Below are 20,590 nucleotides of genomic sequence, written 5' to 3'. Positions count from 1 at the left end.
TGTTGAAACACCCTCCTTCTCCATCCTTTATTCTCTCTTTCTTTCTCTCTCTCTCTCTCTCCCTCCCTCTCCCTCCCCCCACCCATCTCTCTGGCTTCAGACCTGTCCTGATAAACTTTCATTCTAAAAGAGCATTTCATCTCAGTGTCTCTCATGGAACCAGCCTGCTCTCCCATAGCCCTCTCTCTCTTTTATCTAACATTGAGTAGCCAAGCTTCCCCCCGCACACACACACCAAAGCTATCCTTGTGCAAATGGGTGAGAAGTAACTATTGACTGCTAATAGACAGACATGCTTCACTTCTGAAGAATGCCAGATCCCACCAAACATTTCCAGAGACCCGCCTCGTGCTTCTGTGTGGAGAACTTTCTGCAGTTAGGTGTTCATCCGTCTGTTGGCTTGCACTTGCTCTAACTGCTTTTTACTTGGGGTGGGAGGTCAGCCTCACAGAAGCTGTCCTGCAGGTGCTCACACCCGGAGAACACTGTGGTGCAAGTGGATATTCTCTGAATCTAAATAGTTTCTTCCTGGGCTGGAGAGATGGCTTAGCAGTTAAGCGCTTGCCTGTGAAGCCTAAGGACCCCGGTTCGAGGCTCGATTCCCCAGGACCCACGTTAGCCAGATGCACAAGGGGGTGCACGTGCCTAGAGTTCATTTGCAGTGGCTGGAGGCCATGGTGTGCCCATTCTCTCTCTCTCTCTCTCTCTCTCTCTCTCTCTCTCTCTCTCTCTCTCTCTTTCTCCCTCTTTCTCTCCCTCTTTCGCTCTCGCTCTTGCTCTCTCCCTCTTTCTCTCTCTCTCTGTCACTCTCAAATAAATAACAACTCTCCCCCAGAGCATGGAAGGGAAGCTGAATATCTCTTGAAGGGTCATAGTATAGTATCTACATATTGAACTTCCAGAACATCTCTTGTCAGCAACATTTGGGATGCAGATAGCTATGAGTTCTAGGCTAACCTGAGCTACGCAGTGGGTTCCAGACCAGCCAGGCTACTTAAGAAAAACCCTGTCTCAAAAAAAAAAAACCTCTAGACCCATATGGTGACAAGGTCTGAATTCCTGCTTTCTTCTTTGCTAGATATATGGCCCTGGGTAGGTTCTTTAGTTTTTCTGTACCTCAGTTTCCACAGCTATAAGACTGAGTTTGTCAATAGTACTGTGCTGCTGTTATTAACATGGGTACTTTTAACTAACAGTAGAGGAAATTTTTTTCCAAAGTTTGATCATGTAGTCAGTGAAACCTTGCATTTATTAAAATAGATGTATGCAGGCAGACATCTTCTCATGTTTTTGTGGGGGGCAGGGCGCAGAATAGCTCTTCATGCTTTGATATCACCAGCATCCACTCAGAGACTGGTCATGTTCTTGCTAGGCCTTGTTCTGCTGTTACCATAAATGAAACAGGCTGGTAAGGTGGATGCTTGTGGTCCAGGACTGTGTGCCCATGATCCCTGACAATGGTGGTGGTCACATGCGTGCGTAAGTCACATTTGTGCTTCAGGATGCCTTGCAGTCTGCATGGATACAGGAAGTCACATTGATCAGTAGATCCTAGAGAACTTCATATGTATAATTTATTTGAGAGAGAAAGAGGTAGATAGAGAATGGGCACACCAGGGCCTCCAACCACTACAAACTCCAGACACATGTGTCGCCTTGTGCATGAGAAGCTTCCTGAGACTGGGGAGTTAGTTCCTGATCCCTCACTCCCTGAGTCTTAAGAAAACTCCCTCCAGGCTGGAATGTCTTAATTCTGAGGAAACTGCTACACAACACCTGCCTTTGCACTTACCAACAAACTAAACTTAGGCAAGATGCTGGCCTGAGTGCCTTCATTCCTTTATCCATACAGTTGGAGTGATAGCCACATGTGCCTCCGTGGTGGGGAGAACTGATGAATTACTAAGAGTGTGAAGTTGAAGATCCTGCTGGGTATATAGGAAGCACTACAGAAGTTTCTTATCAATAAGAATTCTTATTTGTCTTTGGTATTTTGATTATACTGGTTTGAAATGAAATCAGGGATGTCTGACCACCTCCTCATCATTCATGTACCTTATTCATAAAAGAAGATATGGAATCCCAGCTGGATTTGCAAGGAATTGTGCCCTTGCTCTGCAGGGAGGGATTGGCTTGAATGGTCTTTTCGAAATGAAACCTTAGCAGATATTAAATGGACAACTGAATGCCCAGAGATTCGAATGCCTTGTGTCACAAGTCCAGCTCATGTGAAGCTTGGAGCAGACATTCCCATTTCAAGTGAGGGGCACGTGTGATGTATAGTCCACTTAAAAGACCACAGTGCTCCTTTCATTCCGAGTGCCTTTGATCAGAGAGCCCCCATGCTACGGGGATGGTTTGAGGCACTTCCCGTGAAACCCGACTTGATCCTATACCAGCTGTTCTCTGGTCCTCTGGAGGCCAAGCCAGGTCGGCCTCAGTCTCAGTGGTGTCCCCTCTCCCCATCTTCAGGAAGTCACCCAGGATGAAAGCAAGAAGAGCTCTCCAAGGGCAGCTTGGACTCTGCTTCAACTCTTTTCATTCTGAGGTGGTAGACGTTTGCCTACGCAGACCCTTAGAATAAAAAGACTTAGAAGGGCAGCTACTTGGCCACCTCATTAAAGTGGAGGTCAAAAGGTCATATAACGTTCACTCATTCATTAAACACTATTTTTTGTTTTTGATTTTTTTGTTGTTGTTGTTGTTTTTCAAGGTAGGGTCTCACTTTAGCCCAAGCTGACCTGGAATTCCCTATATAGTCTCATGGTGGCCTTGAACTCATGGCAATCCTCCCACTTCTGCCTCCCAAGTGCTGAAATTAAAGGCGTGTGCTACCACGCCCAACTTCATTGAACAGTATTTTTAAAGAGCACTGTTGTGTTCTTATTGGGAGCTGTGCAGAAACATCTTACTGAATTTTATTTCCCCAAGCCTTACTTTCTTCCCTACCTACCTCCCCTCAAAGAAACAATACATTACAAGTAGAAATATCCTCAAATGTAGATGTTTCTCTGAGAGTATATAATAATAAATGTGATATATGTAAGAGATGGACCCAAAATCAAGGTTTGGTTCTGTGACTTTTCTTCATTCCTAAATAAAGACTAATATAGTTTACAGAAGTTAATACAGCAAGTAAAAATAAAATATATAAAATAGAAATGCATATACAATATAATAGGAGCATAAAGCAGGACCTGGGCTTGTTTACAGAATACCTACTGAACCAGGCCTCCAGTGCAGTTGCCCAGACTGGCTATGATAGTCCCTGAGAAGAGAGGCAAACACAGGCAGTCAAGATCCATGTTGTCCCTCAGAGAGGAGAAAGCTGGGGCTGGAGAGATGGCTCAGTTTTAAGTGTGCTTCCTGCACATGCATGAGGGCCTGAGCGAGAGAAAGGAGAAAACTACTTCCTTGGGAAAGCTTTCTGAACGAACTGACAACCTTCACTTTGGTACTGATTGAGTTCTGCTGGGGATGGTGTCGGAGGCAGAATTCCTGCCAAACATTTAGTGATCGCTGTATTCAGCTCTTCTGGTGACAGTGTAAAATACAATTTCACTTCTACAAGAGCTGGAACACTCCTATGAACATTACACTTTTATTCTGACTTAATCCAAAGGGGCTGGAATTATGGCTCCAGTTAATAATGCTTTCTTGCAAAGCCTAACAGCCCAGGTTCAATTTCCCAGTACCCATGTGAAGCCAGATGCACAAAGTGGCACATGGGTCTGGCGTTCATTAACAATGGCAGGAGGCATGGCACAACTCTACACACTCTCTATCTTTTTATTTCTCTCCCTCTCTCTCTCTCTCTCTCTCTCTCTCTCTCTCTCTCTCTCGGTTGCTGTCTCTTTCTCTGTATACATAATATATGAATGGATGAATAAATAATCCAAGGAGATCATTATAACAAAATATAAGGAGAGAAAGATGTACTCCACAGACTTTGTGACTATCCAGAAGATGAGGATTTTTTTTTCTTATATTCAGGTCCGTAATACTAGTATTCAGTGGTTGAGCTAATGTTGTGGCCATAATACAGACTAAAAGTTCTGCACAGTCATTTTGGAGTAAGTGAAGGGAGATAGGGCTAACATTTCCTTGGTAAAATTAGCAGTTCGCTTGGAAGTAAATTGCACAATGTTCACACGAGGTGTCCTAAAGGGACCCAGGCACAGGGAGGCTCATAACCTCTCCCTGTGATGGTTATTCTTCAGTGTCTGCTTGACTGGATTTTAAATCACTGAGGAAACACACTTCTGGTTGTGGCTTTGAGAGTTTCCTGTGAGATTTAATTGAGGAGGAAAGAGCCATGCATCCCATGGGCTGGGAGGTAGACTGAACATAAAGGGGAAGGAGGAGGAAATCTGCTGAACAAGTGTTCAGTTCTCTCTGCTTTCTGACTGGGGACACAATATGACCTGCCACTTCACATTTCTGCCACTTTACCTTTTCCACCATAATTGGCTGTACCCTCAAACCATGAGACAAAATAAACCCTTCCTTCCTTAATTTGCTTTTGTTAGGTATTCTGTGGCAGCAGTGAAAATCTATGCCACCTCCCCCAAGTCATTCTTGGTGGTGTATACCCCTAGAAGATTTTTTTTTTTAATGTGGGAGGGCTTTACCAATATATTCCATGGAGGAAAGCAGAGATAATTTAAGCTTAGAAAATGTACAGGCTGGGTGCTATTATTCATTTCTCAAGTCGGGGGGGGGACACTTTTATGAACACCCGGCATGTCTAATTTTTGAGGGACATAACTTTTGGCATTGCATCCAAGAAGATATGGATAAGAATAATTTGTAGGCCATTCACCATGAGTGGAGCACCTGCCAAGACCTGTTCAACTTCTTGGTTGAAGCCATTATTTTTGATAAGACTTCTGTCATCCTTACATGTAATTCCCATACAACATCAAAATACAGAATCTCTGCTCTCCCGTTCCTTCTTGCTTAGTCTTGGATCCCTTATTTTATTTTCATACTTTTCTCTAGGAGGACAAGGAGGCATGCTATACCAGGCTCCTCTATTCCATTTTAAAAGCACATTTCTTGATCCTGTGTGCTGTCACTCTAAAATATCCCCCATGAGGACAGCCTAAGAAGGACATGGGAGAGTAAAGGTCTGATCTTAAATTCTGGGGAGTAACTTTGCCCCTAGAATCATTTGTCTGGTGCATAGTATTCAGTACAACTCATGTCTGCGGTGCCAGGCCCTGTGTGAGAACCAGGGGAAGATGGCTCAGTGGGTAAGAGCACGTACCATGCAAAAACACGAGGGCCTGAGGCTGCCTGAGTTCAATACCCAACTCCCATGTGAAAAGTTGGGCCTGGTCACACACACCTGCAACCCCAGTCCTTTGGGTGATGGAGGTGGGGGAGTTGCTGGGGCTCACTGGTCAGCCAGTCCTGCTGACAAATGAGACTCCACCTCAAGGAGACAAAGCGGGAAGAGCAATAGAGGAGGATGCCTGACATTCTCCTCTGGCCTCCACATGTATGCACACACACACATTCATGCCTATGCATAACACACCTCACCATACACACTATATGCCAAAAAACTTGAATGGAATAGCGACCCACAAACAGCTTTCAACCTACATCATAAACGATAAGATATAAACAGACATAGACATAAACTATGATGGAATATAAGCCAGTAGTACTAGTAGGAAGAAAATACAACAAAACAACTGGAAAAGACTATGTCCAATTAAACACACTTTGGTGGGGCAGAGGGCTTGTGAGATAAGATCTGACTATCTAGTTCTGGCTGGCTTCAAACTCATGGCAATCTTCCTGCCCCAGAATCCCAAGTGCTGGGATAATAGGCATGTACTATTGTGCTGGGTTCAACACAATTTTATGCGCTCCTGCCTTGTATCAGTGCCTGTGTAAGAGGTTGAGGACTGAGCAGGAGCTAAGCATGGGCCTTGTTCTCAAACAGCTGCTTCTGGCAAGAGTCACCGCGGATTTGTAAGGGGTCTTCTTGAACCCACAGACTTCCTTTGGCATGTTTTCATTGTCCCCCTCAAACAGCCTCATGCCTGGGAGGAGAGAATACCAACCTGAGTCACAGCAGCTGGAGATTGGCAGGGTGCCCTCAGAAGGTTGAGGAAGTCATTTATTTTTTCAACTTCACCACGGGAACCAAAGCCCTGGCAGATGTCTCCACGTGTGGCAGTGGCTGATCTGATGAGATCACTGTTAATTATTAGTCACTTCGAAACATCCTTCTCAGAAATTGCAGAGTACCTGGGCAGCCCGGGCCCTCTTCAGGTGCCATCAATACTGTACACACCTTGTGTAGGGACTTGAGTGGCATGTAATTATGAAACAGTATTGATTCCCAGTGGAGGGGTTGAAAATAGACAAATCTTCCACATAAAAAAATCAGCTTAATCTTCAAAAGACTTGCCCCCCCCACCACCACCACCACCACCAAAGAGAGAGACCAATGGTTGGAGTAACAAACTTGAAATGTTAGCTAAATTAGGGCGATTTCCTGCCAGGAGCCAGATCTGTACACATAATTATTTTATTCTCTGTGCTGGCACAGACTCGCTTTCGTTGGATGTTGGAAACGTCTCTGTTTTGGGTCTGGTATCCAAATTATTCAGTCACTTCTTATGATGATGTTTCCTCCTCATGTCCTCCAGAATAATTTTTTCTATAAAACAAATAATTGCTAGTTTGAGACCAACATGCCCCTGCTTTCCAAGCTCTTCTCAGTCACACTATGCTGCATGCTCCTTGGCCAAGAGCTTTACCAACTCTCCTAAGCCCCATTGTCACCACATCCTGCCTATTTTATTTTGGCCTGCTTGTAATATCTACGTGAAGGTTGGCATCCACAGTAATCATGCTGGAGCTGCGGGAAATCTGAATCATTTTACTCTTTCTCCCTTTTGTCTGTTAGTGACTTTTCTTATTGCTGCAGCTAAATGTATAAAAAGTAGTAAAATTAAGAAGAAAAGGTTGATTTTGACTTACAGTTTTAGGGGATACAGTATATCTTGGAGGGAAAGGCATGACGGCAGAAAAGTGAGGTGGCTGATCACATTGCTTCCACATTTGGAAGCAGAGAAAGAGAACTGGAAGAGGTCCAGGCTATAAGACCGTAGGGTCCCCAATGGCCCACTTTTGACAGCAAGGCTCCATCTCTTAAAGGCTCTCCAACCTTCTGAAATGCCACCACCAGATGGGGACCAAGTGTTCAATCACAAGAAGCTCTAGTAGACATGTCATATTTAAACTACAGCACCATCCTCAGCAGAGAGGTTGAACAGAGATCCCTGACATGCCTCTGCTATGTTATTGATGCCCTACCATTTCATGGCTAGTTCTGTTGTTCCCTGCTTGTCAGCGCCCAGTGCTGCTCTTCACATGGCTGTTGGGGAGGCCTTGTGAAAATACAAGTCCTAGCATGTCATTTGGCTACACGAAGCCCTCCAGGATCTTTTTGTCACAATCTAAGATGGATAAGTAATTGTCAGTGTGGAAATGATTGGTAATGATTCTCAAAAGTCCCTGCTTATCTCCCAAGCTGCAGATGTTATTGGTACACACACACACACACACACACACACACACACACACATATTACAGATCCGGAAGATCACAGCAAGAGCAATGGCAGCACAGCTTTTGTAAGACAACTGTTCCCCTGATAGTTGGCTTGTCCTTGTGATGCAGTCACAAGCCACTCACTCCTGAGGCATGGGGGATACCTCATGGGCTTCCCCAGCCATGTAGCGAGGTGTCACTGGCATTGTCACAGGAAATGGACTCCTGATGTGTTCCCTCAGGAGCTGCTTATTCAAGGAAGAAGAAATCTGAAGTTTAGTACAGAGGTCTGGCAGAAAAAGCCAATGGCTTTTCTCAAAAACAGTGCTCCTGGCATGCTGTATGGGAAAAGGTTTTGTACGGTGTGACCATCCCGTACGTGATTGCAGAGTGCTCAGCACGTCTGGCCCTTCACACGTCTGACTCCTCATGCTAAGTGCCAGTCATGTTTCACCAGTTGCTGGGACTGCCTCAAAAGACTCTCACATACCCCCTCATACTTTCCAGTTGTGATGATTACTCTCTGATTGTCAGTTTGACAAGATTTAGAGTCACCATGGCAACAAATCTCTGGGAATGTCCATGGGAGCTCTTCTAGATTAGGTCAATTGAAATGGCACGGCCCACCCTTACTGTGGACGGCACCCTTCCTTAGGCTCAGCTCATAGACCAAGTAAAAAGGAAGTGGTATTCATCACTCCCTGCTTCATGGAATGTAGGCACAGTATGGATGGCCAGCTGCTTTATGCTCCTGCCACCATGAAATAAATCCTTCCTTCCTTCAGTTGGTTTTATCAGGTATTTTGTCACAGCTTCAAGTTTGGTAGCTGATATACCACTGTTCTAGAAATGGGGGACTGACGCCAACCTAGGTGAGAAACATACGTTCTTAAAACCTCTTGGCTTAATTTTAAGTCTCCTAAAATTTCCTCTCCTGAGAGTAGAATGAAGAGCCTGATTGATCTGGTATCATTCTGTCACTCCACGTGTGTCTTCATTTGTGGTAACCATTGATCTTGGGTGATGGAGTCATATTGCCAGCTTTGAAATCAGGCAGTGATGCTTAAGTGGCAGAAAAGGGTTCCTTGAACAGGGCCATGACCTTGAGCAATTAATCTCCCCCTGTGTCAGTGTTTTCCATATAAAGTGGAAATAATACTATCTGCCTTGGAAGTCTTAGGTGAAGACTACATAAGATAAACCACGAAGGTGTCCTTGTCAGGCTTATCAAGCGTTTGAGGTGACGGTGACAATGGTGTTTCTTGGGCGCGAGGCTCTGTTCCAAGCAAGAAGGTATAGGAGGCCAGGCACCGGGAGGGTGGCAGAGGTAGGAGGATCACTGTAATTTGAGGCCACCTTGAGAGTACATAGTGAATTTCAGGTCAGCCTGGGCTAGAGTGAGACCTCAAAAAAACAAAAAAGAAGAAGAAAATGACGAAGAAGAAGGTACAGCTGCCACTTAATGAACACTCTAGCCATCAGAGCAGTATGGCGTGGGTGTGGTCTGGGTGGAAGTCAGCAGGTTCTAGTCACTGTAAGGCCTTGAAGGTCCACTTCACTCATCTGATTCTTAGGCTCTCCATCTTTGAAATGTCTGTGTGACATGGCATCAGAAAGACTAGATGATGTAAGTCTTATAAAGAGACCTCAGGAGTGGTTGTGTACGTGACTCACAGGCCAACCTCTGGCTTGCAAATTCCCACTACCAACGGGGCGAGCACAGGCCACACGAGCACGGACAGTCCACCCGTGCAGTAAAAGCCAGGCTGCTCGTGAGCCCAAGTCTCCATCCCCCCCCTTCCCCACCCAGGGGAGACGCGTGGAGAGCTTGGCTTGAACATCTCTCCCGGGGAGCTCACGTCCACCCCGGGCAGATCTCCCTGCTGCCTTCCTGGCCCCCCGGCTGGGGCCGGCCACCACCGCAGCGTGCGCTTGTTCCCCCCACAGCAACAGAGGCGCGAGAAGGAGCTGCGGAAGCAGCAGGAACGGGAGCAGCGCAGGCACTACGAGGAGCAGATGCGCCGCGAGGAGGAGCGGCGGCGCGCCGAGCAGGAGCAGGTACGGCTGGGCGGCAGCGCCGGGCAGCTGTGCGTGTGTGGGAAACCTCGCGGAACTTCTCTGCTGAGGGTTTTGCCCTTTCTCAAGCAAGTATTCTGGCCTATTCAAAAAGTCAAATGCACAGCCCCAGCAATGTCTAGGACTTGCTACCCAAGCCAGAGAGTCCTGAAGTGCCTGTGACCCTGTGACTCCCTGGCATTGAAACATTAAAAAATAAAATAAAATAAAATACCTGCTCCACTATTCCATTGCTCCCAGGTGCTTTACTACTCAGGCAGTGTCTGGGTTTTGCAACTCTGAACCATCAGTGCTGGAATGATGCTCTGACAGCAAGGGAAGCCGCAGGAAGCCAACACTGTGAGCAGTGGCATTCCACAGATATTTCATCCCCGCTGTCTGCACAAGAGCCTCGGAGCTTTATGGCATTGTTGATTCCAGGCCGTCCATAAAGACAGGAGCCTGTGCCGGGAAAGCTCGGGCACAGACGGCGTTTATTAAGACCACTTAGATCGGTCAAGTGCCAAGCCGCTCAAAGGGCTCTTGCAAGCAAGGGGCTGTGCTTTTGACCAGGTTGAAGACCTTGGCTTTGGTGTGGGCCTACTCCTCCTGTGTGGTGGTGTTGGGGTGTTTCTTTTTTTTTTTTTAACCCCTTCCTTCTGCATTTACCTGACATGGCCACTCTTGTCATCTTTGCGATTACTGGTTCTCTCTCTTTCTCTCTTTCTGTTCCTCCAAATTCTCTGCTGCCTGCCTCTCCAGGAGTACATCAGGCGACAGTTAGAGGAGGAGCAAAGGCAGTTAGAGATCTTGCAGCAGCAGCTCCTGCATGAACAAGCCCTACTTCTGGTAATGGGAAAGCCACGCGCCACCCAACTGCTTGGTGTTTCTCGTGCCTCATGCGTGCGTGCGTGCGTGTGTTTGTGTGTGTGTGTGTGTGTGTGTGTGTGTGTGTGTGTGTGTGGTTCCTTCCCCTAACATGCCATTTCAAAGGACAGGGCACTTCCCAGCCTCCTGGACCACACAGTCTCATAGAAACTGTACATTTCCTGACCCATATTGCCAAGTCCTAATACATTTAGCACACTTTATTAACTCCATCTATTTGTGAAACTTGAACATGAATCCAACCTCATTAGAAGTTCAAACTGCTTTTGAGGCCCACTGTGTTTATTGCAGAATAATTTTTACAGCCATTTGCAGCATGCTGGAATATAATCACAGCAAAATGCACCTCACCCTTAAGAACCCACTCAGCTCTGAAGTCATATTTTATTTGCAGACTATTAGTTTTACCCTCACGGGGGAATAGTGTATGTTCCAGGCTCATGTGACAACCATGTGAAGGACATTTTTTATTATGATGATCATAATGCTCTCCAAATGGACTTCTTAGTCTATCTTTAAAAAAAAAAAAAAAACAAACTTGTTTTAACTTTATTTATTTATTTATTTTTAGCCCCATGGATAAGCCTGCTAATAGCCTTTGTTGGTCCAGGTTTTATAAAACTAAAGATCATCTGGATGCTATCTCTGGCTACTTAGTTTTATATTTGACTGCCTATGTTTTAATGCTTTAATTACTAGATTAGGAAGTGGAGAACTTCGTGTAGGGGTCAGTACCCGCCATCCAATGTCCTCATTATTGTCATTTTCTCCCTTGGAGCTCATCATAGACAAGCCACTTTGTAAGTGGTGGTGGTCTGCAGGGACTACTGTGAAAGCAAGTGTTGTTATCAAATTTCACGTTGTCGTGCAGACCCTAACGCAGACGTGAGCCTGTGTTTGTGAACTCTCTGCCCATCTCCGTAGCTGTGTTAGGATGTGACATCCTCTGCGACTGGTGCATGTTGCCTCCCTTGCATGCTTTGCCGCTGCTGCCCCAAGGTTCCCCTGTGGTTAATGTGGTGTTTTCTCTGCCCCTCCTTCCTAATCTGGGTAGGAATATAAGCGCAAACAATTGGAAGAACAGAGACAAGCAGAACGGCTACAGAGACAGCTAAAGCAAGAGCGAGACTATTTGGTTTCCCTCCAGCATCAGCGACAAGAGCAGAGGCCCTTGGAGAAGAAACCACTGTACCATTACAAGGAGGGGATGAGCCCCAGCGAGAAGCCAGCATGGGCCAAGGAGGTAAGTAAGAAAGAGTGACCATATCGTATGGGCCAGGCTTCCCATAGTCAGTTCATCCGGTGGACGTGGAGAAATCAGCTAGTGCTGTCGAGTTGGAAGACGGTGCATCCTGAGACCCAGGCTTGTCTTCTGGAAGAAATATGTTGTCATTTCTGCAGGGAAATAGTGACTCTTTGGATGCTACCTATGGTGCTTTCCTTGGGTGTCTGAGTATGTTGAATTTTTTTATCAGGAAGGGCAGGAAGGAAAGCCCTAATTTTTATGAGTCCAGTTGGATTTATGACATGAGGATTTTAGTGACTCTCCTTGGAAGAATGTGGTTTAAGACTTAGGTAATTCTGGGCAGAATCACCTCCTATCCATACCTGGCAGCTGTTATAGTCACAGTCGCTACTGCTGACCCTTGCCTCACTCACAGGGGCATCAGAGGTTCACAGCAGCCCTTGGACCTGCAGTTATGATGTGTATTTTCAAGACCTGAGGTCACTCGTGGTTCACAAATACTTCCAAAATAATGGCCTTTTATTTGTTCAACCATTAAACAAAGAACATTTTCAGGGACTCGGCCCTATTGTGAGCTATTTTTTAAAACTCAATTAGAACTATTTTCATGGGAGAAAAATAAAGGTGTGACGACAAAATGGGTAAACAAGCAAAATAGTAACCTCATGCAAAATCAACCACCCTGCTTGGGAGTCACTGTATCACTTCATGCATATGACACCCTGGTGTTCAATGCTGTACGTTTATGACACTCAGTTCTCTTCCTTTTGCATGTGTAGAAATATGATGTGTGCATTTTCATGTGTGTGCAGTTGAACACTCATGTGTGTGTGTGCTTACGCACATGCACTGACGGGGAGATCAGAGCAACATCAGATGTTGTTCCTTTAGGCATTGTCCCCTTTTTTGAGACAGCTTCCCTCGTTGACCTGAAGTTTGCCAACTACGCTAGACTTGCTGGCCAAGGATCCTCAGGAATCCACTGATCTCCACCTCCCCAGTGCTGGGATGGCAAACATGTGCCACCATGCCAGGCTTTTTTGTTGTGGGGGTTTTTTTGTTTGTTTTTCGAGGTAGGGTCTCACTCTAGCCCAGGCTATCCTGGAATTCTCTATGTAGTCTCAGAGTGGCCTTGAACTCACAGTGATCCTCCTCCCTCTGCCTCCCGAGAGCTGGGATTAAAGGTGTGTGCCACCACGCCCAGTCCCTTTTTTGGTTTTTAATCTGGGTTCTGGAGATCAAACTCAGATCCTCATGCTTGCAACTAAACCACTTTACTGACTGAGCTGTTACCCTAACCCCAATTATCTTTATTTCTTTGTGAGCATAGCTAATCATTTTAAAAGTGTATTGGGGGTTATTTCATATTTATATCTAGCTTCCTTAGTTATTTACACCTAGAGCTTTAAAAGATTATCTAGAATCCAATATTATTAGAACTAGATTTCTTACATAATATCCCATTTTTATAAAAATATTTCCTTTTATGTTTCTACTTTATCTTACTTGACATAGAAAACACTGGAAATTATGTTGTCCATTGTTAATCATGATGGTTAATAGGAGACAGCTATCAAATAACTGATATTTTGCTCTAAAAATTTGTAACTTTATATACAGTTTAAATCTTTTATAATGGTAATGTACTAGTTTGGTAGAAGAACCTCTTTTAAACTTTCAGGAACTAGGTCTGGACAACAAAATTGTTCTGGTTTGAGATAAGGAACATCTTTGATCATTTTCCCTTATGCTCTGCAAACATGTCCCAAATACTCACGTTTGTCTATAATCACTGCCAATTTTTCTTAGTTCACCAATTCAATCAAAAATTTAATATATAGTAGTGACTCCTTAATAATACACCTGCTTCTTCTGGCTAAGCAGAATCACTGTGCTATTAAATAGCTTCCTGGCTGACAGAGATGTGCCATCTTCCCCCACTGCTAAGCCATTTCCTAGTCATGCTGGGTTGAAATCCTCAGCTAAGCCAGACCCACAGCATCTAACCTTAGCAGGTGTTCAGAAGTGTGCAAACCTGTCCTCTGCAAAGCTAATGGCAGCAGCATCCACAGCAGTGAGTGCCTGCAGCTCAAGATCTCTGTTTGAACATCACTCATGAAGGAAGATGGACCAGCTTGTCCCATTAGACATGGCTTAGAAGAAGAGCTGATGCCTTGGGAAGCTTTTAGGACTAACATGGGGTGGCTGGAGCAATCTTTCTCCTAAGGACATATCCCAGCTTGGGAGTTATGATCTAACATCACTGGTGTCTCCTCTCACATCATCTGCAAAATGACAAGTCGTCATTTTTCCATTAGGTCAGTTAAGGAGGGCCTTAGAGACTGACATGGGCCAAAGGGCAGGAGAGGCGTGAATTCATGTCTCTTTCCAGTATCCCTTTGTTTCTGGAATGTGTGTGTGTTATACATGCATGTGTGTGTTTATGTTCTTATGAGTGTGAGCATGTGTGTGCAGGTATGTGTATATTATATGTTCCTACATGTGGAGGCCAGAGAACATCAGGTCTCATTCCTTATGTGTGCTGGACTCCTGTTTTTGCGATAGGGTCTCTCATTGGCCTGACTAGCTAGCCAGCCAGCTCCAGAGATTCGCACTTTTCCACCTCCACAGCATTGGGATTACAGGCGTGAACCACAGTGTCCAGCATGCTAAGTGTGTGCTAGGGATAGAACTCAGGTCCTCATGCTTTACATGAGCTGACTAAGCTATCACCCTAGCCCCATACCATAACTCTTCTAAGAAATGCTGCATCTCTGAGTGATCTGTCCTTGATGCATGGTCAGCTGGCCTCCAGTGTTCCCATTTCCCAGCATCAGTTTGAAAAATGGACATCTGCAGATCCCATTGGAAAATACCATAATTCCTTGCAAAGCATCCCAGCATTCCTTCTGTCCTGTAGTCACGTCCCTCATGCACAATGCACAAATGAGCCAGCAGATGAAGGAGAGCAGGTGCAGCTGCCAACTTCATCAGCTTCCACCCAGCTTGTTGTGATTTGAACTTTTCCACTGTCTTCTGGCACCATGTCCTCGTCATTAAGCTTCCCGGCCCACCCTCTCTATTCAGAACTCTGAGCAGATCAGGCATTCTTGGGGACAAGTTAATGTAGATACCATCACAACAGCTTTACAGACCTCCAGCTTTTCCTGTACTTCCTAGCCAGACTCCTAGCAATGAAAGAAAACCAGCTGCCTGGTGTTGAAATAACACAGCTAGGTCATCAAGCACTCTGGAAATGGGCATCCCTGGCCACCACAAACCAGGTCCACCTCTGCTGGATGACATCTTCCAAGAGCTCAGGGTTTCCATTCACCAGTGTTCTTCCCTTGGTCCTCACATTCTTCCAGGCACATGTTGGGACAGTCTAGGGTAATTTCATTTTTATTTTTTTGGTCTTTTTTTTTAATTTTTTTTTTAATTTCATGTTTAATCTTCTCTTCCTAGATGTGGTTAACACAACCCAGCTTCCCAGTTACCATTAGTCTACCCATTTCTCCAGTCCTATTTTAGAAGAAAGATAAAATACTCCAGTTACAAAGAAGTAAAAGCACTAAATTTGAGGTTGAAACAACTTTTGTAAGAAGAACCAGAAAAAAAAAAAAAATCTGCCTTGGCTTGATTTATCATTATGTAACACCCACATTAAATGCCTGTGAAGATCCTTATCTTTTTGATCTATTAGTATATCTTATCAGCAATGTAGGAAACTTTTTTTTTCTAAAGGTAGCCAAACAGGGCTGGAGAGATGGCTTAGCTCTTAAGGCGCTTGCCTGCAAAGCCAAAGGACCTAAGTTCAATTCCCCAGGACCCATGTAAGTCAGATGCACAAGGTAGCGCATGTGTCTAGAGTTCATTTGCAGTGGCTGGAGGACCTGGCCTGCCCATTCACTCTCTCTTTCTATCTATCTGACTCTTTCTGTCTCTCTCTCTCTTTCTCTCTCTCTCAAATAAATAAAAAAATAATAAAATATTAAAAATTTTTAAGTAGCCAAACAATAACACATATTTCAAGACTGGAGGTATGGACAGAATGAATAGCTTATTGATATTTTAACTATCAACCAATAAAGAAAACTTAGGGTAAACTCTTTATGAGGTAGAATAAACAGGTAACATTTTTCGTTTTCCAGTGCATCCTTAGGCAATATATAAATTTGAAAACATCCTCACTAACAAAGACCAGGCAGCTGGGTCCAAGCCAGTGGCCCTGTGCTACAGAGTCTGAATTGTTCTGGCTTGGAGGCCAAGGGAGATACTACCCATCCATCTGTCCATTGCAGTCCTTTTTATTAAAACCAGCTTGGTGCCTTCGTTTCAACTGTCTTTTCTTCCTTCCTTCCTTCCTTCTTTCCTTCCTTCATTTCTTTCTTTTTTTTGATTACTCTTGCATCCACTTTTCTTTGCCAATTTGAGTCAACAGTGTCTCATCACCCTTGTGATGTGGCGATGTGCTTTTGTGTCATCATTTCGTAAGCAGAAGAGTTTGTTGCATCTCTTATTACCATTCCCATTCGTTTGTTAGATGCAATAAGAATAAGTGAATATACCTCATTGTTTGCACATCTAGTTGGACTACTCCGTCCTTTCTTTCAGGAGTATTCTTCCTGGCTTGAATGTTCCATTGGCTTTGATTTTTAGATTTCAGCCAAAAAGAAACATGAATGGATCTGCATTAAAAGGCTGGGTTGGTATGTTCACCTCTTTCAAATGAGTATTATGTGAGCTTTTATTTTAATTTTTTAGCGTCCCATCATGTTCCATGTCTACAGTGTATAGTAGTCATCTGGTTATAGTTGTATTTGGCGAATAACTGCCTGAACATAGCCAGGAGATCTCTATATTTTCTACCAGCCCATTAGACTTTGAAATCCACATATATAAAAATTCCTCTACTTGGGTGTCTTTGTTGTGGTATGATAAGGGTTTTGTTCTTTTTATACAACCTACTTTATTTGCGAAATTCCCCAATTACTGTTTACAGAGTTCTCAGCTCAGCTCCTATCATGCATCAATTTCTGTTTATACTTCTTGAGGTTTACTATAAAAGAAAACAAGAAAGAAAGAATATGGAAGTTCCATTGAGTTCCAGTGCTTCCCTTCCCGGCAGGGGCTAGTGCAGGTTTCATGCACTCTTGTCGTACAGCTCCCTTCTTCATAGCTGGGAGGGCCATAGATGACGCTGCATGTGCACATGCCAGCTAAGAAGCATTGAGTAAATGTAAGTGAAATACCATATTCCACGTGGTTATAGTTTGTTCTTAGTTGTTGTGCTTTGTTTTGTTTGATCACATACACACATATATATGTGTGTATATTTATAGATATACATGTATTTAATATGTATATATATAATGTGTGTATATATACATGTATATAATGTATATATGTATGTATGTATATGTGTGTGTATGTATGTATGTGTATGTGTGTGTGTGTGTGTGTGTGTATATCCCTGTCATGGATAAGTACTTCTCTACTTCCCATTCACACAGGTCTTGATTTATTTCTGGAGTACTAGTTGATAGTGAATCTTGGTAAACTAGTTCAGGTCCTTAGTTGCAGACAAGCCTGCATTTTCAGCACTGCAGATAGATGAGTCTTTTCTATGCTGAGAGATACCCCAGTCTTGCTCATATACAACTGCTTGTGCAGTTTTGCCTGAAAATGATGTGACTCCTGGATCAGAGTCTAAGTGTCCAATAAACACTCAAGCTGAGTTTATTGTCTTTCTGCAGCATAGCCAATAAAGCACAAAACCAAATTATTGTGTCCAGTTACAGGGTAAAAAGCAATTCTTAAACAATTATGTTCAATTCAGCAATTAAGCACTGGCTCTAATGTCTGCAAAGGCCCAGTGAATCCAACATATTATGAAATATTTAGAGCTCCAGCAAGACAACATGTTACTGGGCAGAACTTATATGAAATATAAAATGCCATGCCCCATATGACTTAGCAAATACACTATGTAATGTTTTTCAATTCACTTTTGTAATTTTGTTATGAGATTTTCAACAAATATTGATTATAATGTACAAATTGTTTTCTGTTGTACAAAGCAGTTTGACAGTTAACCGTCTCTAGTCTTCTCTCTGTATATGTTTAAATATATTTTTATTTATTTGAATTTTTCTGAGACTTGTAATCAATTTACTTTTAGATCATAATTCTTGTGCTGAATGTATGAATATCACATATACATGTATCTCACAGGTCTTCCTATAGTACCCAGTGAAAGCAAATTTTATTTCTGAAACCAATGTTTGTCTGTAATATTACAGCAAACAATATAATATTTTTACAGAGGCGACCCAAACCTTGTCAAAGTTACTTTAGTTTATATCTTAGAATGATTCTTTTTTCCCCTTAAAAATGTTTATTTTAATATCAAGAGAAATAGCAGGAAGAGAGAAGGACAGAGACAAAATGATTCTTTTAGTAAGAAGAAAAACTGCTTTGATAGTAAAATTGAGGAATGTCCACTAATCTTGTCTTTCCTATTCATTGCTAACTCCTTGACCCCCAATCCTTAGCAGCCCTTTTGGTGGAATGGCCCTGCCCCTTCCCTTGCTGGAACACCCTGTGCTGGTGCTCCTGGTGTCCGAGCAGCTCTTCTGCAAGTAGCCTTTTTAATGTCCTCAGCCACAGTGAAGCTGTTCTGGAATGAACCCCAGCTCTTTCCTTTTTTTTTTTTTTTTAATTTTTTTATTTTTGAGGTAGTGTAGGGTCTCATTTTAGTCCTGGATGACCTGGAATTCCCTATGTACTCTGAGAGTGGCCTCGAACTCACAGTGATCCTCCTACCTCTGCCTGCCGAGTGCTGGGATTAAGGGCGTGCACCACCACACCCAGCTGAATCCCAGTTGTTAGTTGTGTACGTCTTGACCCTGGGAAGGGGGGCACTTGGTCTTCTTCTCACATGTATACCTTCTGTTCAGTGGGTAGATGTAAATTATCCTAATCTGGGACAGCCTCTGCTTGCTGTGTATGTGGCAGGCGCTGGTTGGTACAGTACCCAGCTTGCTCTCTGGGAAGCACCATTTCTAGCAATTCCCTGGATGCTTCCTCTCCAGTGCTGGCGACTTGGACAGCCTTATCTCCCTAGGGACTTTAGCACAAAGCTTTTTGGAGACAGATGTGTAGCCAGATGTCATATTTTTTGCAACCTTTCTTTAGGCATGCTTTTTTTAAAATTTTTTAATTTATTTTTATTTATTTGAGAGCAACAGACAGAGAAAGAGGAAGAGAGACAGAGAGAATGGGCACGCCAGGGCCTCCAGCCACTGCAAATGAACTCCAGACACGTGCACCCCCTTGTGCATCTGGCTAACGTGGGTCCTGGGAAATCGAGCCTTGAACCAGGGTCCTTAGGCTTCACAGGCAAGCACTTAACCACAAAGCCATCTCTCCAGCCCTAGGCTTTCTTTTGTGTAAACTCCAACCTAGGAAGTGTCATCATGTTGGACCCATCCTTTCATCATTTATTGAGTGTAACAATTGGTTATTTTCCTTTTCGTGTGTGAATGGATATGTGGCATGTGTGCATGTGAGGACATGTGTTTGTTGAATATGCAGGTGTGTGTACATGTGTGCACCTACCTGCATTTGGAGGCCTAGAGGATGACATCACATATCTTCCTCAGTTGCTCTCCACCTTGAGTTTTGAGACAGTGTATTTCACAGAACTTGGAGCTCACCAATTCAGCTAGTTAACAAGTCGCAGGGGCCTCCCATCTCTACCTCTGCAGTGCTTTGATGACAGGCACCCACTGCCACGCTAAGCTTTTATGTGGTGGCTGCATATCCGAATTCAGGCCCTGATGCTTGTATAGCAAGCACTTGACTCACAATTGTCACTATATATCTTAGGATGTTGCAGGTTGAGACAGACTAATGGTAGAATCTGCGATGTGAGCTGGTATTTCCAGGAGTTCATCATTAACCTCTAATCAAAGCCACTAATTTTCTTTTATTAATAGTTTATTTATTTATTTATTTATTTTTATTGACAACTTCCATGATTGTAAGCAATATCCCATGGTAACTCCCTCCCTCCCTCCCCCACTTTCCCTTTGAAACTCCACTCTCCATCATATCCCCTCCCCCTCTCAATCAGTCTCTCTTTTATTTTGATGTCATGATCTTTTCCTCCTATTATGATGGTCTTGTGTACGTAGTATCTGGCATTGTGAGGTCATGGATATCCAGGCCATTTTGTGTCTGGAGGAACACATTGTAAGAAGTCCTTCCCTTCCTTTGGCTCTTACATTCTTCCTGCCACCTCTTCTGCAATAGACCCGGACTGAGCCTTGTAAGGTGTTATAGAGATACTTCAGTGCTGAGCTCAAAGCCACTAATTTTCTATGAAATTCAGGACCCTCCTTTCTACACTGTTTCTTTCTGATAGCATATTTGCGAACATATGTGACCTTCAGTCCTATGATTGACAGAATACTCACTCTACTAATGAGTTGCTGCTTTTAGTTGCAAAGAGAATTTTTATCTCAAAAAAAAATATTTTGGGGCTGAAGAGATTGCTTAGATGTTAAGGTGCTAGCCTGAGAAGCCCAAGAACCCACGTGCAATTCTCCAGAACCCTTGTAAGCTAGATGCACATGGGGATGCATCCATCTGAAGTTCAGTTTCAGTGGCTAGAGGCCCTGCTGCACCCATATTTTCTGTCTCTTTCTCTCTCTCTCTCTCTCTCTCTCTCTCTCTCATAAATAAAGAAAATTAAAATTAAATATTTTAAAAATATTTTTGTTAAAGATGGAGTTTGGGAGAAAAGACATTTTTACTGTTGTC

General features: G+C 43.7%; 1 protein-coding gene across 2 annotated transcripts in view; it reads left to right on the top strand.

Annotated features, from left to right (window-relative positions):
* The window catches only part of Tnik (TRAF2 and NCK interacting kinase), a 429,300-nt gene that overhangs the window by 331,339 nt on the left and 77,371 nt on the right, over positions 1 to 20,590 (top strand). For both annotated transcript variants that reach the window (XM_004652342.2, XM_004652341.2), the window contains exons 13-15: positions 9,523 to 9,633; positions 10,393 to 10,479; positions 11,573 to 11,761. In XM_004652342.2, coding sequence (XP_004652399.1) covers positions 9,523 to 9,633; positions 10,393 to 10,479; positions 11,573 to 11,761 — 387 coding nt within the window. The remainder of the gene's footprint in view (positions 1 to 9,522; positions 9,634 to 10,392; positions 10,480 to 11,572; positions 11,762 to 20,590) is intronic.

The sequence above is a fragment of the Jaculus jaculus genome, chromosome 11, assembly GCF_020740685.1.
Source record: "Jaculus jaculus isolate mJacJac1 chromosome 11, mJacJac1.mat.Y.cur, whole genome shotgun sequence".
NCBI classification, from domain to species: Eukaryota; Metazoa; Chordata; class Mammalia; order Rodentia; family Dipodidae; genus Jaculus; species Jaculus jaculus.
Note: the sequence above shows the minus strand (reverse complement) of the source record. Positions and strands in the feature narration are given on the sequence as shown.